General features: G+C 51.2%; 2 protein-coding genes across 6 annotated transcripts in view; one reads left to right on the forward strand and one right to left on the reverse strand.

Annotated features, from left to right (window-relative positions):
• Positions 1-15,782: 15,782 nt before the first annotated feature.
• Positions 15,783-24,162, forward strand: LDLRAD2 (low density lipoprotein receptor class A domain containing 2). Its single transcript, XM_004741252.3, has 5 exons — positions 15,783-15,864; positions 17,607-18,050; positions 22,572-22,703; positions 23,677-23,844; positions 23,975-24,162. Exons 1-5 carry the CDS (start codon positions 15,783-15,785, stop codon positions 24,160-24,162), a joined length of 1,014 nt encoding a protein of 337 aa, XP_004741309.1.
• A 391-nt stretch (positions 24,163-24,553) lies between these two features.
• The window catches only part of LOC101681560 (basement membrane-specific heparan sulfate proteoglycan core protein), a 98,799-nt gene continuing 95,907 nt past the window's right edge, over positions 24,554-27,445 (reverse strand). For all 5 annotated transcript variants that reach the window (XM_045063928.1, XM_045063927.1, XM_045063926.1 and 2 more), the window contains 6 exons: positions 27,035-27,110; positions 26,866-26,944; positions 26,663-26,733; positions 26,398-26,481; positions 25,927-26,030; positions 24,554-25,790 (listed from right to left, as the gene is read on the reverse strand). In XM_045063928.1, coding sequence (XP_044919863.1) covers positions 25,618-25,790; positions 25,927-26,030; positions 26,398-26,481; positions 26,663-26,733; positions 26,866-26,944; positions 27,035-27,110 — 587 coding nt within the window. In that variant the 3' untranslated portion in view covers positions 24,554-25,617. The remainder of the gene's footprint in view (positions 25,791-25,926; positions 26,031-26,397; positions 26,482-26,662; positions 26,734-26,865; positions 26,945-27,034; positions 27,111-27,445) is intronic.

Consider the following 27,445-nt stretch of genomic DNA (forward strand, 5'->3'; position numbering starts at 1 on the left):
GATTGCTCAAAGGACTGATCTGACTTGGTGAAGAGATTGCTCAAAGGACTGATCTGACTTGGTGAAGAGCCTCTCCACTTGGTTGGGTAGGTACTTCCCCGTACCTACCCAACCTTTGTCTCACGCTTTCTCTATATAAACCTAGAAGTAGTTCCAGCACTTTACCGTCTTTCACACACTGGTCTGCCATCTTTCCCGTGTCAGGCTCACAGAAATCTTTTCTCATTTCAACACCACTTGTGTCTCTGCCTTTGGATTTTTGTCAGAGGTGAGTGGCTGAACTTGATCTGTCTGCCACATCCCTCCCCCCACCCCCCTGCCCGGGGGCAAGGGCTCTCGGGTCCCCTGAACCCTGGTTAGAATACAAGGAAACTAAAACTTAAGGGCACTTGACGATCAATCTTATGTGATTGTTTGTACCCTCTGTAAGGGCCTATTTAGCCAGAGCGATGCCATCCGGCTAAACAGTGATTTTGTTGTTTATGCAGTAAACTGTCTCTGCCACCCTCCCCCTCCCCCCAAGGGGACTTACTTAAAAACAATTCCCGGAAACCAGTCCCAGGTAACAAAGCTCAAATACAAGGGTGGGTCAGGCCAGGTGGAGGTATTCAATCAGTGGGGGGGGGGTGCATACTGTCTCCTTAGCTACCAAGGAGTATGGGCCCCACCCTTTGGGTGCCTTTTGGGTGCCAGTTCTGACCAAGGTGATCTGATTGGCTAGTTCAAATATCTACTATAGGGTAAATTGTAATTCAATTGGTCACTTAAGTGTGACCTAGCAGGACTGTGCAGCTTTCTCTGTGTTACAATCTCGTTGGCCACCTGTGCGTGGCCAGGCCCAACCACATGGCTTTTGCCCTTAAGAGCTAGTCTGTTTGCAAGAGACGGCCCTGGCCGGTCAGTTTGATTCTTGATGTTTGGCACGAAGTAAAGCTTTGCTTGACCTTCGCTTTGCATCAGTCTTGTTCCTTTGATCATGGACCCAACACCTTCATTCCCTGTGACTTAGCCACAGTATCCAAGCACTTTCCTGCCTCAGGGCCTTTGCAATCGGTGTTCCTTTGCTAGTAATGCTCTTGCCCCAGCTCTTTTAGATCTCAGTTCAAATGTTACCTTCACAGAGACCTCCCTGACCAGCCTGTTAAGAGTAGACCTCCCGGGGCGCCTGGGTGGCTCAGTGGGTTAAGCCTCTGCCTTCGGCTCAGGTCATGATCCTGGGGTCCTGGGATGGAGCCCCGCATTGGGCTCTCTGCTCAGCAGGGAGCCTGCTTCCTCCTCTCTCTCTGCCTGCCTCTCTGCCTATTTGTGATCTCTGTCTGTCAAATAAATAAAATCTTAAAAAAAAAAAAAAGAGCAGACCTCCCTTTCACACTGTTTATTTCATCCCTGTTTATTTCTCTCCTAACACTTATCATGATATCTAAAGTGATTGTGTTTGGGGAGGAGGTGGGGTGGGTACCTGGATGGCTCAGTCCGTTAAATGTCTCTCTTGGATTCAGCGCAGGTCACGATTTCAGGTTCATGTGATTGAGCGCTATATCAGACTCTTCACTCAATGGGGAGCCTGCTTGGGAGTCTCTCTCCCTCTCCCTCTGTTTCCCCCTCCCCCACAGCACATGCACTCGCAGTCTCTAAATGAACAGATTGTGTCCTATGTTGGGTATAGAAATTACTCAAATAAACAATCTTTTAAAAAGTGATTGCATTCATTTTGATCTTATTTACTCGCTCATTGAGGTCTTCCCTCAATTGTCAGCTCTTCAAGCGTAGGAACCTTACCACCTTGCTCTTTGCTATGTTCCTGGCACCCAGAAGAGTGCCTAGCACATAGTAGATGCTTGAGAAATACTTGTGAGGTACTTGGCTGGCTTGGTTGGTGGCGTGTCTGTCTTGGGCTCAGATCATGATGAGATGCCTAAATTATAACCATAACCACTATTTCTGCTTCTGTACCTTCGTTTGCTAACCCATGAGGAGATGGAAAATTACCAGCAAACTTTCTATAGGCACTCTATAACCACACAACCCCCGCCCAGAATTGAACCTAGCAGAGCGGCAGCTCCCGGACCCCCACCTGGCTCTGGGCCAAGAGATAACAGTCATCTGGAGCCAGAGAAACCCCCACCCAGAACTGGACATGTCAAAGTGACTGCTCCCGGACCCCCCACCCAGCTTTGGGTACAGGAGATAATAACCATCTGGCACCCCGCAGCTTGGCAGGGAGACCCCGGCCAATTCTGAGGTGACACATACCCAAGCAGTTTGAAGAATGACAGCCCTTTGCCTAACCAATAATCTGTTCCTAGCCCTTTTCCGGCTCTGTAGCGCGCCAGTCATATTATAGAGTTGCTGTTTGATTTTCCAGCGGTATGTAGTGATTTGTTATGAGATACTATGATGTATGCTAAGTCCCTGCCTCCCCTAAAATAGTGTATAAAAAGTGCTGTGATCCTGAGCTCAGGACCTCTTAGCGTCACCGGCAACGAGTGCGCGGAGGTCCGGGTTCGAACTCGTAATAAACGACCCTTGCTGTTTGGCTTTGACTCTGGACTCTGGTGGTCGTCTTTGGGGAGGTCTCGAAATTTGGGCGCAACAATGATCCAGGGGTCCTGGCATCGAGGCCCGTGTCAGGCTCCCTGCTCAGTGGGGAGTCTGCGTCTCCCTCCCCTTCTGTCTTCCTTCTGCTCATTCTCTCTCTCTTGCTCCCTCTCATGTGTGTTTTCCCACTTTCTCACATAAATAAATTTAAAAAAAGAAATGCTTGCGAAATAATGAATGTGCATCAGTTTGAATAAGGATAACTTTTTGTTTTTAACTTATTTATTTGAGAGAGAGCATGAATGGTGGGGAGAGGCAGAGGGAAAGGAAGAAGCAGGCTCCCCACTGAGCTGGGAGCCCGAGGCAGGGCTCAATCCTAGGACCCTGGGATCACAACCCGAGCCAAAGGCAGATGCTCCACCAACTGAGCCACCCAGGCCCCCAAGGATTACTGTTTTAGGTCCAGAGGTGTGGTTAAAAGTTGATTCTTTTTCCAAGAGGAGGGAAGCTTGAAATCTATGCAGACTCACACAGTATGTAAAATTTTTAATGCCATCATTTCTCCAAGACTGGAAAGACAGGGAAAACACGAAGCCAGAAAGGGAAGTGGAGGGCTAGAGGGTCTCACCAGCGGAGGAGGATGGGGGGAGGCAGCATTGCTGTGGACACTGAAGATGCCACTTGCCGCCTCTGTGGCTCAGCACGTGTGTGATTACAATGCAGAGCTGAGTCTCCTTCCGACGTCTACGCTGCTCCCAGGGGTTGTTCATTGATGAGTGTAGTGGACGGAGGAGCCAAGGCTTTCAGTGAACCATGTTCTGTGAACTCCACTGGCTTTCATGTAATGATGTGGGAGCTGACCAGAGGTAGCCTTTTTTTCCATTTTTCAAGGAATGTGATTTTTTTTTTTTTAATTTATTTAAGACAGAACGAGCACATGTGTATGCATGAGCACTTGCACAGGGCGGGAGAGACAGAGAATCCCAAGCAGACTCCCCACTGAGCGCGGAACCCCCCACGGGGCTGGTGACCTGAGCCAAAACCAAGAGTCAGTCACTTAACCAGCTGGGCTACCCACACACCCCTGGAGGTGTGGAGGCTTTTTTTTTTTTTTTTTTTAAGATTTTATTTACTTATTTGACACAGAGAGAGAGATCACAAGTAGGCAAAGAGGCGGGGGGGGGGAAGTAGGCTGCCCGCCGAGCAGAGCCCAATGTGGGGCTCGATCCTAGGACCCTGGGATCATGACCTGAGCTGAAGGCAGAGGCTTAACCCACTGAGCCACCCAGGTGCCCCCTTTCTTTCTTTCTTTTCTTCTTCTTTTTTTTTTTTTTTTTAAGATTTTATTTATTTGACAGAGAGAGAGAAATCACAAGTAGGCAGAGAGGCAGGCAGAGAGGCAGGCAGAGAGAGAGAGGAGAGAAAGCAGGCTCCCTGCGGAGCAGAGAGCCTGATGTGGGGCTCGATCCTGGGATCACGACCCAAGCCGAAGGCAGAGGCTTTAACCTACTGAGCCACCCAGGCGCCCTCTTTTCTTTTTTAAAGATTTTATTTATTTATTTGACAGACAGAGATCACAAGTAGGCAGAGAGGCAGGCAGAGAGAGGAAGGAAAGCAGGCTCCCTGCTGAGCAGAACGCCCAATGTGGGGCTCGATCCCAGGAGCCTGGGATCATGACCTGAGCTGAAGGCAGCGGTTTAACCCATTGAGCCACCCAGGCGCCCCTCTTTTTTTTTTTTTTTAAGATTTATTTATTTGAGAGAGAGCACACACAGGAATGGGGTGGGGGGGGCAGAGGGAGAAAGAGAGAGAGAGAAATCCCAAGCAGACTCTGCACTGAGCACAGAGCCCAAAGCGGGCTCGATCTGAGTGAGCCCAAGCCAAGAATCAGATGCTTAATCCAGGCACCCCCAGGGTGCACTCCTGCTGTGGGTAGGAGCAAGGGGCATCAGGATCAGGAATCTGACAATGGAGACCTCCTTTTTCTGCAAATTCTCTTCCCCCTAGGGAAGCTGTAATAACTTATTACAAACTGAGTATCTTCGAACAATAAACTTGTTCATGCACAGTTCTGGAGCCTGAAATTCCAAAATCAAGCTACCTGCACAGCCCATGCACCCCCGAAGACTCTGAGGACGGTTTCTACCTGGCCTTTTCCATCTTGTGGCTCTACCTCCATCTTTCCTCTGTGTCTCTCTGTGTGGCTCCTCCCCCTCCAAGGACACTGGTCACAGAGGAAAGGGCCCACCCTAACCTGGTGTCTCATCTAAACTGATGACATCAGGAATGATCTTTTTTTCCAAATAAAGTCCCATTCTGAGATTTGGGTGGGGGACAAAACTTGGATTTTGGGTGGACACCCTCCAGCCCATCCGACTGTTTATAACTGCGCTCTTTGTGCGTTGCTTCCTGTGTTTATAATCACGCTCTTGCTCTGATTGGCTATTGGTAATTTAGCAAGCTCTAACATGTTGATCCTTAATACGATTACTATATTTCTCTTGCCACCTCATCCTTGGACTGTAGGTGTTACAGAAATACAAGTGAGAGGAACACAAATATTCTGACGCTGTTAAAGGTGTGAGCTAGCCCTCAGTGGGATGCAGGCAGCCTTTAACAGCGGGAATCAACAGGGAGCTGTGGCAGGGGTGCCTGCCTGGTTCCCCTGGCGGAGTACACGACTCTCCGTCTTGAGGTCGTGCATTCAAGGCCCATGATAAGGGTAGACTTGACGCAAAAAAAAAAAAGAGCAAAAAAACCCAAAGGGGCACCTGGGTGGCTCAGTGCCTCCGGCTCAGGTCATGATCTCAGGGTCCTGGGATCAAGCCCTGCATTGGGCTCTCTGCTCAGAAGGGAACCTCCCCCCCCCCTCTGCCTGCCTCTCTGCCTACTTGATCTCTCTCTTCAAATAAATAAAAACAAAACAAAACAAAACAAAAAAACCCGTAACACCCAAGGAGCTGTGTCCAGAACTGAGACATAATTCACAAACACATCTGCTGTACAGTTCACACCCTGACGCTGTTACACTTAATGCCTTACAACAGGCCTGAAGCAGTATCAGAATCATAGCAAGCAAGCACATTCCTTAAGAATTTGATAATGTTGCAATGTATCCAGTCACCTTGGTTATATCAAGAGTCCCATTAAATGTCCATGGCACAGAGTCATGCCAAGCAGGAAGACTGAGACATAGCTCCATCTGTTGCCTCTTTATTTTTAAGATTAAAAAAACAGGGACACCTGGGTGACTCAGTTAGTTAAGCCTCTGCCTTTGGCTCAGGTCATGATCCCAGGGTCCTGGGATTGAGTCCCACATCCAGCTCCTCTATCAGCAAGGAGCCTGCTTGTCTCTCCGCTTCTGCCTGCCACTCTGCCTGCACGTGTGCGCGCTCTCTCTGTGAAAAATAAATAAATAAAATCTTAAAAATATATATATTAAAAAATCTTTTTTAAAGATTTTATTTATTTATTTGACAGAGATCACAAGTAGGCAGAGAGGCAGGCAGAGAAGGGGGGAAGCAGACTCACTGCTGAGCAAGGAGCCCGATGCAGGGCTCGATCCCAGAACCCTGGGATCCTGACCTGAGCCGAAGGCAGAGGCTTTAACACAGTGAGCCACCCAGGAGCCCCTAAAAAAACAATTTTTTAAAAGATTTTATTTATTTATTTGACACAGAGAGAGAGATCACAAGTAGGCAGAGAGGCAGCAGAGAGAGAGGGGGGAAGCAGGCTCCCAGCTGAGCTGAGAGCCTGATGTGGGGCTCAATCCCAGGACCCTGAGACCATGACCTGAGCCGAAGGCGGAGGCTTAACCCTCTGAACCACCCAGGCAACACCCCCCCACCCTCCCACCCCAGAAAAAACACTTTTTTTTTTAAGTAGGCACCACACCTAGTGTGGAGTCCAGTGCAGGAGTTGAACTCACAACCCTGAGGCCAAGAGTCAGATGCTTAATCAACTGAGCCACCCAGGCACCTCCATTTTTTTTTTCTAACGTAATCTCTACACCCAGGATGGGACTCAAAGTTGTGACCCCGAGGTTGAGAGTCGCACGAGGTTGAGAGTCTCACGCTCCACCAACCAAGCCAGCCAGGTGCCCCTAAGGGACTGTATTTTGGCAGTTTGCATAGCTCTAGGGTATCAGGATAGTTGTTTATTATGTAATTTAGACAATTTATTCTGCCAGAACACTGTTCCATTTTCTATTTATTTCACCCCGGGCTGGATTTAGGTGTTTCCTTAGTAACCCATTAAACTTTTTACATCAGATTTTCTTCTTACTGGCCTAGACCCACGGCCGTAATTACTGTAAGGTTTGTTTCCTGGTTTGATTCTGTGGCCTGGGGGCCTCCGTCAATACCAGTAAGTGTCTGTATGTCTGGTATTATGGCTTTCGCATCTACATAAACCCCAGTCCTGAGAAGTACCCACCACAGCCATATCTGGTCTCCTGGTGACCCAGTCATGGCTTCAACATATTCTGTCCACCACATTTATCTTCTGCTAGCTCTTCAAATTATGTGCCCTTTCTTCTATTGTCAGCTGACCCAGAAAAGGCTGGTAGATTTGACAATGCTTTAGTACCTCTCTCCCCTTACCATTTCATTGATGAGTTTGTGCCCAGCTGTCCATTTGTTTGGGGACTCCATATAGCTAGAATATGAGCCGAAGGCAGCCACTTAACGAACTGAGCCACCCAGGCGTCCCAAGTTAACCATTTTGATGTTATATATCCAGTTCATTTCTCAGCTTTCTTTATTTTTTTTAAAGATTTTATTTATTTATTTGACACAGAGAGAAAGGGGGAAGCAGGCTCCCTGCTGAGCAGAGAGCCCGATGAGGGGCTCGATCCCAGGACCCCGAGATCGTGACCAGAGCTGAAGGCAGAGGCTTAACTCACTGAAACACCCAGGCGCCCCACATTTCTCTACTTTCTAATTGTATTTTTCTTCTTGAGTTTTACCCTTCTCGGTGCTGAGACATAACCTTTTGTTACCTAAGACTGTCAAACCCGGTGTGTGCTCTCTCATACTGGTTTTCTCCATACTGACTGTGTGTTTATTAGACAATTATCTCTTTTTCCATTCGGGGCACCGAATTATTAGGCCATTGGCTACTGTCCATGGAACAGAATTCAAGATAACTTCAGGATGTCCTTTGCATAAGTTCTGACTTATTGGCAATTGTTCTTATTTTATTTTATTTACTTATTTTTTAAAGATTTTATTTATTTGACAGAAAGAGATCACAAGTAGGTAGGCAGAGAGAGAGGGAGAAGAAGACTCCCCGCCGAGCAGGGAACCCGATGTGGGGCTCGATCCCAGGACCCTGAGATCATGACCTGAGCCGAAGGTAGATGCTTAACCCACTGAGTCACCCAGGTGCCCCGGCAATTGTTCTGATTTTATTTTATTTTATTTTTTTAAAGATTTATTTATTTATTTATTTGACAGAGAGAGAGATCACAAGTTAGGCAGAGAGGCAGGCAGAGAGAGAGGAGGAAGCAGGCTCCCTGCTGAGCAGAGAGCCCGATGCGGGACTCGATCCCAGGACTCTGAGATCATGACCTGAGCCGAAGGCAGCAGCTTAACCCACTGAGCCACCCAGGCGCCCCAATTGTTCTGATTTTAATTCAACAGATTGATTTGCCATGTCTGTCCCTCCAGCTGCCAGAGGTCCTCCTCTGGTTGCATTTAGGGTTGCTGCTTTCCACTCGATGACTTGGGGTATGAGTGAGGTACTCCCATGCTTAGGCCCTCCCTCCCATTGCCAGCTGCAGGCCAGGTCTTCCTCACCCTCTCTGCTCATGGGGCAAGTCTGGTAAAGCCTGAGACACTGCCTTCTCCATGGAGGACCCTGCTTTGTCCTTTCCCTTTTGTAGCATTTCCATTTAGGTGAGTAAAACTTTGTGCTACCTGTTTTGTTTGGTCAGCACTGAATGTAAAGCATACTAAGATTTGTGACTTGATTCTTATTTTGGGGCTACCATTAGGCTCACCGTATCCTAAATTGCAAGGAATATAACCAGTGCTCCTTTTCTTTCTTTCTTTCTTTCTTTTTTTTAAAGATTTTATTTATTTATTTGACAGACAGAGATCACATGTAGCCAGAGAGGCAGGCAGGGGGCGAGGGGGAAGCAGTCTTCCCGCCGAGCAGGGAGCCCGATGCAGGGCTCGATCCCAGAACCCTGGGATCATGACCTGAGCTGAAGACAGAGGCTTTAACCCACTGAGCCACCCAGGCTCACCCCCTTTCTTCTTTTTTTAAAAAAATATTTTATTTTTAAGTAACCTCTACCCTGAATGTGGGGCTCAAACTCACAACCCCAAGATCAAGAGTCCAGCCGGTACCCCATCCCCTTTTTTCTATTGGGCTAGTTTTCTATATCAGAAAATGTCTTTGTTCAGTAGGCTGAACTAGTGCTGTGGCTAATCGTCAAAGTCTAACCCAGACTGACCAGTCAACATGACCGTGAGTCACTAGAATCTCTTGTTTTCTTTGGTGGTACAAGTGCTCAGGGTAAAGACGCTGGGTCACCCTCTCTGGTTCATCTAAGGCCGTGTGTTGTTTGATCCTTGTGGGAAATCTTGGGCTCTTCCCCCCTAGGGATTTGATATACTATAAAAGAATATTTAACACAGAGTCTGTTTTCCCCAATAACCAAATGATCCTATCAATTTCAGGGTCTTTTTTTTTTTTTTTTAAACCCTAGGCTATGTCCTTTATGTATTCATTAATTGATTCTGGTGTGGTGCTCTCTCTAATGAGTAGATTTTACCTAAAATGTGAACTAAGGTACCCCCCTTTTTTGTTTTTTAAGATTTTCTTTATTTATTTGAGAAAGAGAACCAGAGATCGTATGAGAGGGGAGAAGGTCAGAGGGAGAAGCAGACTCCCCATAGAGTTGGGAGCCTGACATGGGACTCAATCCCAGGACTCCAGGATCATGACCTGAGCCAAAAGCAGTCACTCAACCAGCTGAGTCACCCAGGTGCCCCTGCCCCCCCCTTTTAAAGATTTTATTTATTTATTTGACAGAGAGAGAGAGATTACAAGTAGGCAGAGAGGCAGGCGGGGGGGGGGGGAGCAGGCTCCCCGCTGAGCAGAGAGCCCAATGTGGGCTCCATCCCAGGACTCTGAGATCATGACCTGAGCTGAAGGCAGAGGCTTAACCCACTGAGCCACTCAGGCACTCCTAAGATACTCTTTTTAAAAAATCATTTGAAAGAGAGGGAAAGAGAGAGAGCAAGGGAAGGGCAGGGGCAAAGGGAGAGGGAGAAGCTAATGTCCCTCAACCCCAGCAGGGAGCCCAACATGTGGGGCTTGATCCCAGGACCCCATGATCATGACCTGAGCCGAAGGCAGACATTTAACGTTAACTTAGTGAGCCACCCAGGCATCCCTCCAAGATACTCTTTTTTACAATTTTATGGTGAATAACTGTCCATTCTTTTAATTCTAAGTATCTTATGATTTTATCTGTTCAACTTATTGAATGTTTTCTTTCTGTTCCTCTAATCATGATATTGTATCTATAATAATGTGTGAGGGAGTTGAACATTCTCAAATCCCCACAAGTACAAGGCTATTTATATGTTCCTGGACTCCTTTCTGAAATGTCTTTTGTTTTCTTTGCCAAGTGCTCTGGTGTTCTGGAGGTATTGGTCTTAAAAGAAAACATGTTACAAGGATGTGCGGAAGACGTGTTTTCTTAGATACGTAGAAATCTTTTCTAGGGTTTCTAATGTGTGAGACAAGGGGCTTGCTATGCATTTTGTTTTGTAATATTGTACATATTGTTCATTATATTTCCCTTTTCTTTCTGTTTCAGTGGTCAGTATACATCTTCCTTCTGGCCTCACTGATGACTTGTAGGGGGTAAAGTCTGCCTATTTCTGCCCTTTTTTTTTTTTTTAAGAGTTTATTTATTTAACAGAGAGAGAGAGAGATCACAAGTAGGCAGAGAGGCAGGCAGAGGGAGAGGGGGAAGCAGGATCCCCGCAGAGCAGAGAGCCTAATACGGGACTCGATTCCAGCACCCTGAGATCATGACCTAGGCCGAAGGCAGAGGCTTTAACCCACTGAGCCAACCGGGCACCCCCTATTTCTGCTTCCGTTTCAAATCCTCTAAAAATGATCTTGATCTCATGATTTTATCCTTGAGTTCTGTATTGCAGAATATGAATAGTATGTATGGGGTACCAAAAGAGAAAAACTATCTCTTCACATGATTCGATATTGAGAAAGGTTGCTTAACATTGTTGTCATGGAATGAACGTGGATTTGGATGTCAGAAAGACCCTGACTTCTGTCCCTTCTGGCTGGGTATCAAATCTGACACCTGCTTGGCTTTGATACTTGAGCCTGCTGTGACCAAAAGGGGGCACTGTTCCAAGTTGCCTGGTAAAAGCTACAAGGGTGGGCTCTCCCAAGCCTCAACTCTCTGTGCTTCCCCTTCTGCCGAGAACACTGTGGACCCTCTCTCCACCTGCCTGAGTACCATTCAGATTTCAGATTTCGGCTCAGACAATTCCTCCTCTGGAAAGCCAGATCGATTCCCTTTCCTCCTTCCCTCCCTTCTTTCCTTCTCCTTCATATTTTCTTTATTTATTTGTCAGAGAGAGAGAGAGAGAGAGAGTGCACAAGCAGGGGGAGCATCAGGTGGAGAGAGAAGCAGGATGCAGGACTCGATCTCAGGACCCTGGGATCATGACCTGAGCCGAAGGCAGATGCTTAACCAACTGAGCCACCCAGGCGTCCCTTAAATGAGGATCCTAATACCCACTTAATGGTACTAACTGTGAAGAATGAATGAACAGATACATGAAAACAATTCCTGGCAAATAGAAAGCATTTGATAAATTATGATTAATTTATCATCATAATAATTTTTGTTAGTAATAATGACCATTTATTCATTTTATTAATACTTATTAATTTTATTATTCTCTGGCTTCTCTTCTCCAACCGAGGCTGGCTTCGCCCTCTCTGTTCCCTTAGCTTTGGCTTTCATAATGCTGAATTAGACTTTCATTTTATTTTTTGCTAGGCTCTGAGGTGCCTAAAGACAGAAGTGTGTCCTTTACCACTATACACCCAGCTCCTAGTACAGGGCCAGGCACTTTAGGACTCAAGGTCAAGGGCCTGGCCCTTCTGAGGAATCAAGTTATGATTCAAGGGATGATATAATAAGAAGAGAATTGGAGTCTGGAGCTCCAGGGGAATGGGCAGTCCTAGCTCTACCTCCCACTTTTGGGGCTACTTTGAACAAGTCCCTTCATCTCTCTGGATTTTGGCTTTCTCATCAATAAAAGGAGATGGTTGGGGTGCCTGGGTGGCTCAGTGGGTTAAAGCCTCTGCCTTCGGCTCGGGTCCTGGTCCCAGGGTCCTGGGATCAAGCCCCGCATCGGGCTCTCTGCTCAGCGGGGAGCCTGCTTCCCTTCCTCTCTCTCTGCCTGCCTCCCTGCCTGCTTGTGATCTCTGTCTGTCAAATAAATAAATAAAATCTTTAAAAAAAAATAAAAAAAAAATAAAAGGAGATGGTTATACCTGCCTCAGGGCTTTTCTGGAGTGAAGGTATTCAAGGCCTTAGGCCTGGTAGTGGCATCAGTGAACAGTTATCTACTAGTAGCGTGTTGAACTGTAAGTTGCAGGAATGACGGATGAGACGTGACATCCGCAGTGCCGAAGTGGACTGAGGGAAAGAGTTCTTAGAGATGACCCAGGCTTGCTGACCCATGCGATGGAAACGGTAGGACACAGCAATTGGGCAGGACAATTGTTCTTTTCTGTAGTTCCCTGAATGTGTAGGGAAGACACCGAGGACTCAGACCTCAGATGCCCAGCCCTTGGCTTCGTGATGGAGCTGCCACTGTCACCCGCCTCTAAGCTGAGGGGCATCCCATGGCCGCCCAGCAGCTGTTTCTGGGTTGAACAACGGGGTTCCTCATCCTTGTATTGGCTTTGACTGCCCCCTAGGGGACATTTTTCTCCAGACCCTTGGGTACCGGTGGCATTCCTCCAGCAAAAGGGTTGGGACACTGTCCAAGCCTGCTGGTTCTCTCTTCTTCTCCATGGCAGACTCCCATCGTGTGGCTTTACATACCGTCCACATGCTAACTGCTCCCCAAATTATATCCATAGCCCACACTTCCCCCTCCTACACTCCACACTCGGAGATCCAACGGCCACCTGTCCTCTCCACAGGGAAGTCGAACAGTCTTCTCAAACATATGTGTCCAAAGCTGAGATCCTCATCCTCCCCATCCCAGTTACGGCAGCGCGATCCTTCCAGATGCCAGGCTCAAACCCAGGGTGCCATCCTTGGCTCACCTTTCCTTCATACACAAGTCTAAACTGTCAGCAAAGCCTATTGGCTGCACCTTCAATATATGTCCAGAATCTTCCACCTCTTGCAATCCTGGTTCAGGCTACCACTAATTCCAGACTTATTAAAATAGACTCTTATCTGGCCCTGCAGCATTTGGCCCAGTCCAGTGGCTCTTGTCTCGGCTGGAGAAAAAAACGGAGTCCATACAATGACCACGAGAGCCTTACTGATCTAACTCATCTCCTGTTACCCTCCCCCATCACTGCATTCATTCCATGCTGTTGTCACTTGTGTCAGGCATGCTCCTGCCTCAGGGCCTTTGTACTTGCTCTTCCCTCTTCCTTCAAATAACTACATGGCTGGCACCTTCATATCCTTTGGATATTCACTCAAAAGATCCTTCTTCACAAGGTCTTCCCAGGATATCCTATGCAAATTTCAGCAGCTCTCTGACATTTTCCATTTCCCCACCTTGCTTTCTGTTTTTTTTTTTCTTCTTCCTTTTTTTTTTTTTTAGATTTTATTTATTTATTTGATAGACAGAGATCACAAGTAGGCAGAGAGGCAGGCAGACAGAGGGAGGAGAAAACAAGCTCCACACCGAGCAGAGCCCGATGTGGGGCTTGGTGTGAGGCTGCTTCCCCCCGTCTCTCTGCATGCCTCTCTGCCAACCTGTATCTCTCTCTCTGTCAAATAAATAAATAAAGTCTTTTTTAAAAAAAGAGAATATCTTACTCTTGCAAATTTTACAAAAACACATAACCCCATGCAAGAAATGTGTCCTAAAGCTTCAGCTGCACAGGCTTCACGGTAAATCGGCTCCTTCTGAAGCAGACTTGGGTCCTCTGAGAACCCCAGGCCTGGCCTTGGATGGCACACACAGGGGCACTGAATGTCAGCTCTGGCAGGGACAGCTGTTAGACAGTTCAGGATCCGTGGCTGTTTCTTGGATTTGTTTTATAGAGAGGAAGAGAGAGGGGGAGAGAGCACGAGCAAACAAATGGGGTGAGGGGCATGTGGTAGGGGGAGAGAGAATCTCACGCAGACTCCACGCTGAGTATGGAGCCTGACACAGGGCTCTCATGACCCGGAGATCATGACTGGAGCTGAAACCAAGAGTCAGATGCTTAACTGACAGAGCCACCTAGGCGCCCCAGGGCCACTGATTTTAACCTTCCCATAGAGTCTCGGGACCCTGAGGTGTGTCTCAAAGATTACACCTGGGGACTTCTTGAAACGTGGTGCACTTCTGTTTAAGTAATAGTGACATTAAGAGTCAGCATCCCACCTAGCATGTCCTGGGTACGTACTTACTGTGTGACAGACACTATTCTCAGTATCCTGCTTGTATCAAGTGACTCAATCCTTATTACAAACCTATGAAACTGGAACTGTCATTTATATATTAAAGCTTCCATGTAGGGACACCTGGGTGTGTCAGTAGCTAAGGGTCTGCCTTTAGGCTCAGGTCATGATCTTGGGGTCCTGGGATGGAGCCCCATGTTGGGCTTCCTGCTCAGTGGGGAGTCTGCTTCTCCTTCTGCTCCTCCCCCATGCTCATGCATGTTGTCTCTCTCAAATAAAATAAAACAAAACAAAACAAAATAAAATATTCCATGTAAGAAAACTTTAGAAAAAACTGATCTTTAAAAAAAAATTTATTTTTTTTTAAAAAGAATTTATTTATTTATTTGACAGAGAGAGAGATCACAAGTTGGCAGAGAGGCAGTCAGAGAGAGAGAGAAGGAACAGGCTCCCCACTGAGCAGAGAGCCCGGTGTGGGACTCGATCCCAGGACCCTGAGATCATGACCTGGGTCGAAGGCAGAGGCTTAACCAACTGAACCACCCAGGTGCCCAAAAATATTTTATTTTTAAATCATCTCTACATCCAACAGGGGAAAACCTACAACCCCAAGATCAAGAGTCGCATGCTCCACTGATTGAGCCAGCCAGGTGCCCCATGAAAAATGTTGGTCTAATAACAAGTTTTGGACAAGTTCTGAAATGGCCCAAGTCCTTTCTTTGATATGTGGGGAAGCTGAACCTAGCAAAAGAGAGGTCATGTGCTTAATACCATGTATTTATTCTTCTTTTCTGGATGCCTGTCCTGTGCCAGGCACTGTGCTATGACCTAGGGGTTCAGAGATCAACATAACCCTTGTGGAACACAATTTTAGTGGGACCAGTAGATAATATACACTAGATATCTGTAAGCCAAGTTATTCGAGTGAGTGCTGAAGTAATATATTTGGGGAGATGTGACTGAGTGACAAGGAAGGAAAGCACCAGTTCACACTGAGAGGTGGTCTGAGTAATGTGGTCCGAGGGGGTGACATGTGACCCCAAACCTGAATGACCTGAAGAAGCCAGCCATGGAATGCTATGGGAGAAGAGCACTTCACATGGAGGGAATTGTGAGTGCAAAGGCCCTGGGGTAGGGCCTCCTGGTCCAGCACTACTTTGCCACTTGCTGCGTCTGTAGGGCCCTGAGAGCCGCCCTTTGATGTGCTGGGCCTCCCTCAAGCTCAGCCCTAAGGTGTCAATTTATCCAGAGCTCAGCAGTTCCCTGAGACTGTGGGCCCCCCTCCCAGAAGCCTTGTGGGTGAACCGGATCTGAGGTTCCTGGTTCCTATCTGGCAGGGGGTGAGTGGCCATCTTCCCCGCCTACTTTCCCCAGGCTCCAGCCTCAGCCCCAAATCTCCATGGCAACCTTAGATACAATCCTGATCTGAAGAAGGATCTGGAGCACAAAGATCACTATAAAGAGACCAGAGGGCTGATGGACTTACCTCCCCTTGCTCCTTGTGTCCTGCCACAGTCTCTGCCAGGCCCCCCCCCCCAGTCTCCCCAAAGACCCCAAACTGAGGATCCTGCAAGTCTGCCCCATTGCTGGGCACAGCAGGGCCTGGATGGAGGTCTGTCTGGGGCAGCTTCCCCAAAGGCTGCTTCTGCTGGGGGCGGCTGCACTGGCTGTGTCTGCTCTGGAAACAGGTGAGCCTGAGGGGGGTTCAGCTGGGGTCAGCAGGGGGTCAGGTCCTCCCACCCTTAGAGACCGTAACCCCATGATAGGCTGGGACCCCTTGAATTGGAGGAGGCTGGAAAGTCTTGTGACTGGTCTTGTTTGGTACTCCAAACTCCTCTGGGAGGCTGGAACTCCAAGTCACCCAGAAATAGGAGTCTGGAGTGTGTATGGGGAAGGAGGCGGTGGACAACAACAACTGTGAACTTTGGGGTCAGACAGTCCGTGTTCATACTTTCAGTGACATCACGGCTTCACCTCTCCGGTTCTGCTTCTGCACCAGCAAAGTGGGAATAAGGGCCCTTGCTCCTTAAGGGACTATTACTACTATGCATATAAGATGAGATAAATGTGTAAGACATTTAGCTCCGGGCACATAAAAGGTGCTCAACTCATTCATTCTCCAAGCCTCCCTCTTTCACCGTTGGCCTTTAGGGCAGGTTCCGGCTTTACTAGATCTGCGAAGATCTGAGACAATGCTCCCACATCCAGAGCCCTGACAGTGAATTTCTTCCCCCAAAGACCCACATCCTGGCTGGTCCTTAACACCCACTGGTGTCCCTACTATGCACCAGAAAAGCCACTTCCTCTTTTCCATCCTTACAAAAATCAGAGCTAGTTTGATTATTTGCACATTATCTCATTCAGTCCTCGCAACAACTCTGTAGCAGTGAGGATGTTTTGGGATGTAAGTAACAGATACCAAACTAACAGAGTTTAACCGGTAAGGACATTTGCTATTTCACTCAAGAAGAGTGGCCACAGATGATTCCAGATATGGTTAATTTAGCAGCTCCACCATGTTGACGTTTTCCATGATTCTCATGATTCTCATGACCTTATCCTTGCAAAATGGCTGCTACGGCCCCGGCCCTTGCATCCTCAGACAACTGCTTTCAGGTTTTTTGTTTTGTTTTTTAATCAGAGAGGAAAACCTTTTCCAGGAGCCCTCAGCAAACCTCTTCAATCTCATTGGCCAGAACCGGGTCCCAAGTCAATCCCTAAACCCCGCAAATTGAATCAGGATTACAAAGCTTGATTTAGGCCAATGACCAGGAGACAACCTGGTAGGTTGCTCACTGACAGCTGAGAGATATTAGGGTTCTTTTCCAAAGAGCAAAAGGGAAAGGCTGGAGTAGGCAGAGGCCCAGTTGAGTCTACCCCTCCGGGGATAAGGTACTAATAATAGCTAACGCTTCTGTGACACTCATTAAATGCACAGCACTGTCCTGAGCGCTGAACCTTTACCTGCCCACAGTCCTCTAGTTTCAATTCCAAAATAAGAGAAACTCTGAAAGCCAAAACTCCTTCTTAACTAATGTACAGGCGACACTTGACTTGAACTGATAGGAGGCTGTTTCTTGTCTTTATTTGTCATGCTTAGGGTTATGTCAGCAGACTTGCTCTAGAAAATGTGTTTGATCATGGAGGGCTGCAACATAATCTCCTGTATTACCTACCTTACCTTTCTAAAAATCTGGAAAATTCTGAAACGTATTCCAGAGCTTTTGAATAAGAGATTGAGGACCTGAATTAAATTACTCAACCCTTTGAGTAATTAAATTACTCAAAATTCTGAGATTGGGCAATCATTCCATTTTGTTGATGAAAAAACCGAAGCTCAGAGAGGGTGAGTGACTTACCTGGGGGTCACACAGTGGGCAGGGCTTGAAACCGGGCCGCGCGTTTCCAGGGTTTGTGCTTTTCCCTGCAGCCGACCTGGTGGACCTCTGCGGGCAGACGTGGCAGGGGGCCGGGCTGCTGCTGCGCTCGCACTCCGCCTCGCGCAGGTTCTACTTCGTGGCCCCGGACACCGACTGCTGGCTCTGGATGGGGGCGGCGGCCGCCGGCGACAGAATTCGATTCCAGTTCCGCTTCTTCCTGGTCTACAGCTTGGCCGCGGCGGCGCGGGCGCCCCCAGCATCCCCGGCGTCCAACGCCTCCTCCACCGCGCCGGCCGACCCGTGCGCCCCCGGGTCCTACCTGCAGTTCTACGAGGGCCCGCCGGGGGCGCCGCGGCCCCTGGGGGCCCCTCTCTGCGGCCTGACCATCCCGGCAGCTGTAGCGTCCTCCGGGCCCTTCCTGGGCCTCCGCCTGCTCACCAGAGGCCGCCAGCCCCGCGTGGACTTCGTGGGCGATGCCACCTCTTTCCGGCTGGGTGGGTGGGGGCTGTTGGCTGGGACCGGGGGCCCCGAGCCAGGGGCAGCTGTGGGCCTGGGGTCACCGGTGTGGCACCTGCAGCGCGGAGGATGGGGGCGGCTGCTGGAGCCTGGACGAAGTTGGGGCAAGGGGACTGGTAGCGGGCTGAGCGCGCTCCCGGGGGGAGGGGGAGAAGGGAAGGGGGCATTCCAGACCCCCGGAGTCGACCCAATAAATCTGACTCCCAGGGCCCCGATGGCAGTCCCCCTACCAGCCCCTACCAGCCGCCGACATACGCCAGCACACACTCACCCATTCCCAACTCCCACGCACTCCCACACCTGACACCCAGTACCCACACGCACCCTGCACACTCATTCACACGGCCCCCCACTCACTCACCTCACGCCTCAACACCCATGCACGCTACGTACCCCATATACCCTGCACACTCATTCACACCACCCCACACGCTCACACCCAACCCCCCGCTCACACACCCTGTACTCTCATTCACACCACCCCCTCACACACCTCACACCCAACACCTACACTCACTGTACTCAACCCTCATGGCCTACACACTCATTCACACATACACACTCACCTGTTCACAACTCCCTCTCCCACACCATTCCTACACTCCCACACCTCACATCCAACACCACTCACAACCTCACGCCTCAACAACCCCCCCACGGCACACATCCCCACACACCCTGCACACTCATTCACATGACCCACACTCACACCCCTCGTACCTCAACACCTTTATTCATACACTGCACACTCATTCACACAACCCCACACGTACAAACCTCACATCCCAACACCCACACTCACACACACTGTGTATGTACATACAACTCAGAAGTCTGCGCTCATTTACACAACTCACCCACCCACGTGCCTCGCACACTGCGACACACAAGCCACGCACGTCCCATACCGCACACTCCCACACAGTATACATTACATCACACACCTCCTACACAGACAGCACCACTTTGCACACTTAGATATACCTTACACACTCTCAAGTTCACACATGGCTCTTCTTTTTTTTTTTTTTTTTTTTTTTAAAGATTTTATTTATTTATTTGACAGAGAGAAATCACAAGTAGATGGAGAGGCAGGCAGAGAGAGAGAGAGGGAAGCAGGCTCCCTGCCGAGCAGAGAGCCCGATGCGGGACTCGATCCCAGGACCCCGAGATCATGACCTGAGCCGAAGGCAGCGGCTTAACCCACTGAGCCACCCAGGCGCCCCACGCATGGCTCTTCTGTCCTGGCTCAGCCCTTCAGAGGGTTGCAGGGAAGCGGAGTGAGGACCCTCAGGGCTGTCAGCGACAGCAAGGAAGGGGAACTCACAGTAGTTAATAGTCACTTGGTACCCACTGCCTTTGCCCTTCGCGTGCCGATGGGTCTGGGCCTCCCGGCCGCACCACACCTGTCTCCTTGTCCTCCTGTTTTTGAGTGGGAAACAGGTTCAGGGAGGTTAGGAAAAGTGCCCAGGCCTCCCTGCTCACAAGCGGCACAGCTGGGCTTCAGCGGCTCGAGCGCATGTCCTCTTGTTCAAAGTGAGTTCAAGGCTTTAGCCCCCGCAGGCTTCCCCAGGACTGGAGATACTCCCGTGTGTCCCAGCAGAGGCTGTGTCCGGTGATGGCGAGTAGGCAAACTGCCCAAACCAGAAGATTCCAAAAGCACAGAGAAACTTTAGTGCCCATGCTGGCAAGATATCCAGGCTGGGGATTCAAATGTGGGAGTGCAAGCACTTTGAGACTCAGATGCAGGCTCACTGGGAGCTAGACTTCAATGTGCCAGGCCCTGGATGGCCCTTTTTTTTTTTTTCTTAAAGAGTTTATTTATTTATATGACAGAGAGCGAGATCACAAGTAGGCAAGAGAGACAGGCAGAGAGAGAGGGGGAAACAGGCTCCCTCCCTAGCAGAAAGCCCGACACAGGGCTCGATCCCAGTACCCTGACACCATGACCTGAGCCGAAGGCAGAGGCCCAACCCACTTAGCCACCCAGGAGCCCCATGGACGGCCCTTTAACACTGAGTTGGTCTGCCAGAGCCCCAGGGGCCGTCTCATGGCCTCTTTTTTTTTTTTTTTTTAAAGATTTTATTTATTTATTTGTCAGAGACAGAGGGAGAGAGAGCGAGCAAGCACAGGCAGACAAAGAGGCAGGCAGAGGCAGAGGGAGAAGCAGGCTCCCTGCCGAGCAAGGAGCCCGATGTGGGACTCGATCCCAGGACCCTGGGATCATGACCTGAGCCGAAGGCAGCTGCTTAACCAACTGAGCCACCCAGGCGTCCCTCATGGTCTCTTTATTTTTTAAAATTTTATTTATTTATTTGACAGACAGAGATTACAAGTAGGCAGAGAGGCAGGCAGAGAGAGGAGGAAGCAGGCTCCCTGCAGAGCAGAGAGTCCGATGCGGGTCTCGATCCCAGGACTCTGGGATCATGACCCGAGCCGAAAGCAGAGGCTTTAACCCACTGAGCCACCCAGGCACCCCCCTCATGGCCTCTTTAGACAAGGCCCACCTTCTTCTCCCCTGACCTAGTACCCAGTCTGAATTTTGAATTTTATTTATTTATTTATTTATTTATTTATTTATTTATTGTGTGTGTGACCAAGAGCAGGGGTGGGAAGCAGGGGCAGAGAGAGAATCTTAAGCGGGCCCCAGGCCCAGCATGGAGCCTGTTGTGGGGCTCGATCTCACGACCCTGAGATCATGACCTGAGCCGAAATCTAACAGTTGGATGCTTCACTGACTGAGCCACCCAGGCGCCCCTGAATTTTGGATTTTAGATTCTTTCTCTCTTCTCCCTTAGTCTTTGGCTCTAGGAGGAACTATGGGAAATTTGGACTCTAAATCCTTAGGGCCAAGGTGGTCGCCTTGGGGTCTCCCAGGCTTCCATAGGGCTTCCACAGGCTGCAGCAGGCCCAGGGGCCTGTGATGTGTTGCACACAGCGCTCACTGGCTGATGGAGAATTAACCCCTCCCTCCGTACCCTCCCTCTCTCTCCCCGTGGCCTTGCCTGCTTGCAAGTGCCGCTGTCAGCCAGAGCCAGGGATGCTGCTGGCGTCTGTGTTCGTTCGCATGGACTCCCGAAAGGAGGCAGTGGTGAAGCCCTATCATAGCTCTGGCTTCCTTAGATCAATTTTGTCACTTGAATGAAGAAGGGTTCATTTCACATCATTAGGCCACACACGCAGTCCCCGTCACTCACACCTGCAGGCACAGGCTGCCTGGTTCTTGCACACACGCCTTCACTGACCCTCACACATGACTGCCCATACACAACCACACCACTGTTTGTGTTTTGTGTCACATTCACCCTTACATCTCCATACCTGTTATGTAGTCTTTATTTTCATCTGTAGACAAAAGAAACCCGACTCAAGTTGGTTTAGCCAAAGGAGAATGGGGAGGGACTCCTGTAACTGGGGTATTGAGGTGTTGGTTCAGGTAGAGCTGGATCCAGCAGTTCAAATAATGGCCCCTGGGCTCTGTGTCCTTGTTCTCTGTCTTTGCATTGTGGGAATCTGCTTGGCCTCCCTCTCAGGCAGCTTCTCTTTCTATCTGGCAGTAAGATGATCCCGCAGCTCCAAACCCATGGTCACCATTATAGCTCTAACATCAACAAAATAGAGAGCGAGCATCTTTTCTTATGGTTCTAGCAAGAGTGCCAGTGCCAAGTTTGAGTAGTTATGTGGGCTATGTGTCCATTTCTGGAGCCAGGAAATGGAGTGCTCTGATTCCCATGCCCACCCCTGAGCCAGGGTGTTGGGCAACCCCACCAAACCAGCTTTTCTTCACAGAATGGGATGCTGGGTAAGTCAGCCTCTCTGCACACCATGCACATCAAGTCATACAATTCATTCACCTGCGTGCATATTCATTCATTTAACAAATGTTACAGGGGCACCTGCAATGTGCCAGGTGCTGTTCTAGGCTCTAGGGATAGAGCGATGAACAGCAGAGAAGTCCCTGTCCTCTCTGAGCTGACATCATGGTAGGGGAGACGGGCTATTGACAAATAACCAAGTGAATCCATGTTCTGCTGAGGTGAGGAGGGCTGCAGAGGGATGGAAATCGGGACAAGGAGGCCCAGAGTGCTGGGGGAGGGTGGCATTCCTGAGCGTGGGACTGGATTCCTCATCTGCTGCTTTGATACAAGCTGTGTAGCCTTGGCCAAGTGACCTGAGCTCTCTGTGCCTGTCTTCTGATCTCTGAAATGGGAGTAGGAACAGTGTTTATCGTGTAGGGTTATTGTGAGAACTTCAGGAGCTGGATGTGGGTGAAGCGCTGAGAGCCATGGCCAGCATCAGACAGGAATCAGTAAATGTCAGCCATCCGCATCATCTTGAGGACCATACACCTGTCTCCACCTATGCTTTCATCTGCACGCACACAGAAGCAGCTCTCTGTGGTTCCCAACTCCCATGTTCACTCACTATAGGGCTACGCATCCCTGTGCATCAGGCGTTGGCTCAGGGTCCCCATCTCATGCCTCCCCTCCTGGCCCCAGGAGCCTGCGGTGCCTACTTCCGCTGTCGGAATGGCAGGTGCGTGCCCCCAAGCCTGGTGTGCGATCGCTGGGGCGTGGACAACTGTGGCGATGGTAGTGACCAGGCTTCCTGGCCACCAGCCAACTGCAGAGGTCAGTGATGGGTGCGGCCTGGGCCCTGCTGAGCTGCTAGGAGGGAAACTAGGGCTGACTCCCCTTCCCTGGGGCAGGGCCTCAGTGCAGAGACTGGGGGCAGGGGCAGGGCAGGAGTGGGGAACCTGTGTAGACTGGACTATCTGAGAATCAGAGCAAGTTAGAGCCGGAATGATGCTGGAAGTCATCTAGTCCAGCTGCTTCTAAATGGTATTTCAGTGGTGGAAGCTTTTCCTAAGTGGAATTTTGCAGAGGACCAAGAGGAAGAGATGCTCTATTTAACTGGACATGGAGGCCCAGACCCTGGCTGACTGATGTCCTATCAAGGGACATCAACTTGAGTTGAATCTTCAAGACTTACTTTGGAAACCATTGTCCAGTCTGACTCCCATGTTTTATGTATGGGGAAACTGAGGCCTAGGGAAGGAGAAATGTCTTGCCCAAGGTCATAGAGTCAGGGAGTAGCATGACCAGGAATGACTTCTGTGGACAGGGGGACCAAAACGGAGTACCCAGGAAGCTCTGGGAATCTAAGATGCCACATCTGCAAACAGGGCTGCCATGTACGGTTCAACACGTTGTTTACTGCAAATTAAACACCTGGCTGTAGGTGCTGATAAACCTAACGTTTGGAGTTGTCCTAAACTAAGTGAAATACCACAGGTAAAGAGCCCAGTGCCCAACATGGTGCTTGGTGGCCAGAGAATGCTCAGTACAGACATTTCCTCCTTCTTGAGAAGTAGCCCCATTTGTAACCCTGGGCGCTGGAGCTGGGCAGTGTGAGCTCAAGTCCTCCCCTAGTACTTCCTGCTCTGTGACCTGGGCAAGCGACTTAATTTTTCCAGGCCTCACTTTCCTTATATGAAATGGAAATACTGATAGTAACAAACTCAGACAGGTTTGGGGAGGCTTCAGTGAGCCCAAGTCAAGCCCTGGAAAGTTCTGTGTGTTCCTCTATTATTTCCTGCTGCAGGTCCCCCTCTGGTGCCCAGCCGGGCAGGCGGTACCGATGGCCCTGTGTCCAAGACCCTGACGCTCCCCTCAGCTTTCAGTTCTGCAGAAACCCTCCAGATGGCCGCCCAGAGGACACCCATCACAGGCTGGGCCCCTGAACAGCAGGGTACAACAGCTCCTCTGGGAGGTAGATGGCTCTTGCTTCCCACCTGCTTCCACTCCTCCCACCAAGGTCACACTTATCCCTCCCCATGTGACAGGGACAGGACAACAGGCCTAGGGTGTGGCCTGAGTGGGCTTTCCTTTTCTTTCTGCAGGTTCCCGGCTCCGAGGTGTGGCGCTGGTCTGCTCACTAGTCCTAGCCTCTGCTGGCCTTCTCGTGGGCCTCCTCTGGTGCTGCTGCTCCTCCCACTGGCGGGCCTGGTGGGCTGGTGCCCAGGGCCTCTGCCCTGGCTGCACCATCTGTTACACGTGTCCTGGCCAGGTGGCTCCTGGGGGGCTGTAGCCAAGTGGGCTGGCCTTCCAGGATCAGGGAGGACATCCCTAGAGGCTGTAGCTTTGGAAATAGGAGCCTGGGCTCTGGGGTCAGACAGACTTAGGGCTCTACCCCATCCCCAGGAGGGCCACCTAACCTTGGGCATGTCACAAAAGCCTCAGACTCAGTCTGCTCCTCTCCTGCCTTGTGGGTGTCGTGAGGGACATGGAGCTAACCAGCCCTGTCACTCGGGTGGCCGCTGGCACCCTGCTAGATCTGGGAAGGGCGGGGGCAGGGGCCTCACCCCCCCACAGCTGCCTTTCTTCACTCCCAGAACTCACCTGCCCGCCTTTGCCCACCCCCCGGGCCCCCCTCGGGTTCCACTGAGTCAAGCCCCAGTCAGGGGCACAGGAGACAGCTCTGGCGGGGATAGCACCGTTTATTAAGAAAGATCAAGACAAAGACCACAGGAGGGTCCCTTCTAGGACACAGAGGCCAGGCGTCCTGACCCCACATCTGCGGGCTGCTGGTGGGGAGGTCACGTGCCCCCAGCTGGGCCCTCAGGCTCCCGCAGATGGGGGCAGGGCTGTCATGTCCCCTTCCTGTCCCTCCCAGTCATGAGTCCTGGCATCCCCCACCCAAGGCACTAACTCTTTTCAACCACCAATGCCCTCCTCCCCCCATGTCCCCTGGGCCTTCACTTCCAGATCAGTGGGGGGATATGGCCTGGTGTGGGCGGGGAGACCCTCTCAGTGCTGGGCTCTGCCTGTATCAGCTCCGGGGAAGAGCTGGGGTAGAGTTTCCCTTGCCGCCCCTGAGGGGCAGGGGCCCTGGGCCAGGTGTTGGGGAGTAGGGGTGGGGTGGGGGGCTGCAGGCCAGGAGGGCTCAGTGGGAGGTGGAGGCTGCCAGAGGCAGGTGGCCCGACTGGCTAGGCAGAAGTGAAAGGGGCTGGGACATGGGCTGGGGGGGGGGGGGGAGGTGGCCTGTCCAGGGGTGAGCTGCCTTTTGTTCCACAGTTGGCACTAAAGAGCTTTCCCCACCCAGAGGAGGGTGGCAAAGGCAATTGCGAGGCCCCCTGTTCCAGGGAGCTGGTGAGGCACCAGGCTGTGGGCCATGGTTGGCTCTTGTAGGACTGAGGGCTGCCGGAGGGCCGTGGGACGGGGACAGCCCAGCTCTGTGGGGGAAGGGGCTCTCCAGCGGCGGTGACAGTTCTGAGCCTACTGCGTCTGACCCCCAGTCCTGGCAGCCCTCTGAGGCACCGGCTCTCATCCGACCTGCCCTACCTACCAGCCCGCGGCTCGGCCCAGGGGTGCTGGTGTTGGGGGTGGCATGTCTACCCTCCAGTCCAGCCCAGGGCAGTAGCAGCAAAGCGTGGCATTGCCTCAGTTTCTTACAAAATAGTCATAATAATAATATTAATAATAATATACTCGACGTCGTGGGGCTGGGACGCTGCCCGGGAGTCCGTGTGGGCCAGGCAGCCGCCTATGAGGGGCAGGGGCGGGTGTTGGCGCCAGCCTGGGCACGGTGCTGTAGGTCCAGAGGCTGTGGCGGTGGAGCGCCGGGCCGGGCCGAGTGCAGCACCAGGTTCTTGATGCAGCCGGTGATGCCCGAGGAGAAGCGGCCCCCAGTCAGTGTGGTCACATCGCGGGCTCCGCCTGCAGGCACCGGGGGAGGACGGGGCATGTCAGCTCCCGCAGCCTGGCCTATCCTAGCTCCGTGGGGGCCCCATTCCTTCCCTGGTCCTGGGGAGGGCACCCGAGGCCTGTACCGGGGTCCAAGCCTGGGACTTACCGATATAGATGCTGCCCTTGGTGTTGACAGCCACGTTAGGGCCTGGCGACTGGCCGCTGACCAGCTCCTCACCATCCACCTGGATGGAGCCTCTCCGGCCTTCTCTGTTGGCGGAACAGGGGTGGGGGCCTCATCACCAGTTCCAAGGGACCCCTCCCTTTGCCACAAAGATGCCAGACAGGAAGGCCTGCTCCTGCTTGGAGCTTTTTCCTTCCACCACTGGATGAGATCTAGCCCCACAAACACAGCTTCTTGGTACTTCTCTCAGCTGTCACCTGTCCCCTTGGGTGTCTGCCCCCCCCCCCCCCCCCGCCATGGTGTCTGTGTTTAGGCTGGTGGGCTCTCCGCCCGCCTAGGCTTCAAGTTCTCTCCCAGAGCTCAAAGCCTGCCTCCCTGTACAAGGCAGGCAGCATCCTGTCCTACCCCAGAACTCTGTGCCCTTCACCCCAGTGCCTGGGGGGCCTTTCTTACCGCAGTGCGGTCACCCGATGCCACTCGCCATCATCAATGGGGTCCTCAGAGACCAGGCGGGCCTCCCCACTGCCCAGCTGGTAGCTGCAGTCACACAGGGCCAAGACAGTGAGAGCTGGGCCAGATGGAGCTGGTTTGGGGGGCTGGGGTCCTGGGAGGGCTGCAGCTTCTCGTGGGAGGAGCCATGGTACCGAGCAGAGGGGCAGACCCTGAAGGGGTACGGGGGTCCAGGGAGGGGAAGGAAGGGGCAGGTGCCCGGACCCACCTGAAGACAAGGTGTCCATCCTGAAGCCCGAGACTGATGAAATCCTTGCTGCGGCTGGCATCTCCCAGATCCTGCCAGGGAAGCACAGGGTCGTTGGGGTTCCCTGTCTAGAGAGCCGAGACCCCTGCTGCTGTGGCCTCCACCCTCCTCTCTCCCACCAGGGGGCTGGCGACCCTGAGACCGGGCTGGATGCCCACACTCACCACGCCCTGCCAGAGCAGGAGGCCATTGGCTGTGCTGGTCCGAACTTCCAGCTCGATGGTCTCCGGGACCTCAGGCAGGCTGGGAGTGGAGGAGGCGGGTGAGGGGGAAGAAGCTGCAGGTTCCTGCTCCCCTCCCTGAACCCAATGGCTCCCCTGGCACCTATCTTACCTCCTGGAGAAGATGCGGCCAGGGAAGGCAAGGAAGCCACCATCGTGGAAATAGGCTCCATACTGTCCAGGGGCATCTGCAGGAGGATGTGGGGACAGTGAGATCCCTGCTCGCCTGGATGGGGCGGCCACCGTGCTGGCTTCCGGACCCTTACCTCCACCCCAACGTGTGCTACCATGGGGGCCCTGAGCCTGCAGTCTCCAGAGACCCCAGAGGGCTCTGGACACAGGTCAGAGGCCTGTGAACTTGGACGGAGAGATACTGGGGCTCTCATTTCAGTGAAATGGAGTTGTTCCTTCCGTTATGCATGTGGGCAGCAAATCCAAGGGGCCATAGCAGGACTTATGATTTGTCACTAATACATCATCGGAAAATTTTAAATATTTTGAGAACTTTATCTCAGTACAGTGG

The sequence above is a fragment of the Mustela putorius genome, unplaced genomic scaffold (assembly GCF_011764305.1).
Source record: "Mustela putorius furo isolate JIRA1106 unplaced genomic scaffold, ASM1176430v1.1 tig00003853_pilon_pilon_pilon, whole genome shotgun sequence".
NCBI lineage: Eukaryota > Metazoa > Chordata > Mammalia > Carnivora > Mustelidae > Mustela > Mustela putorius.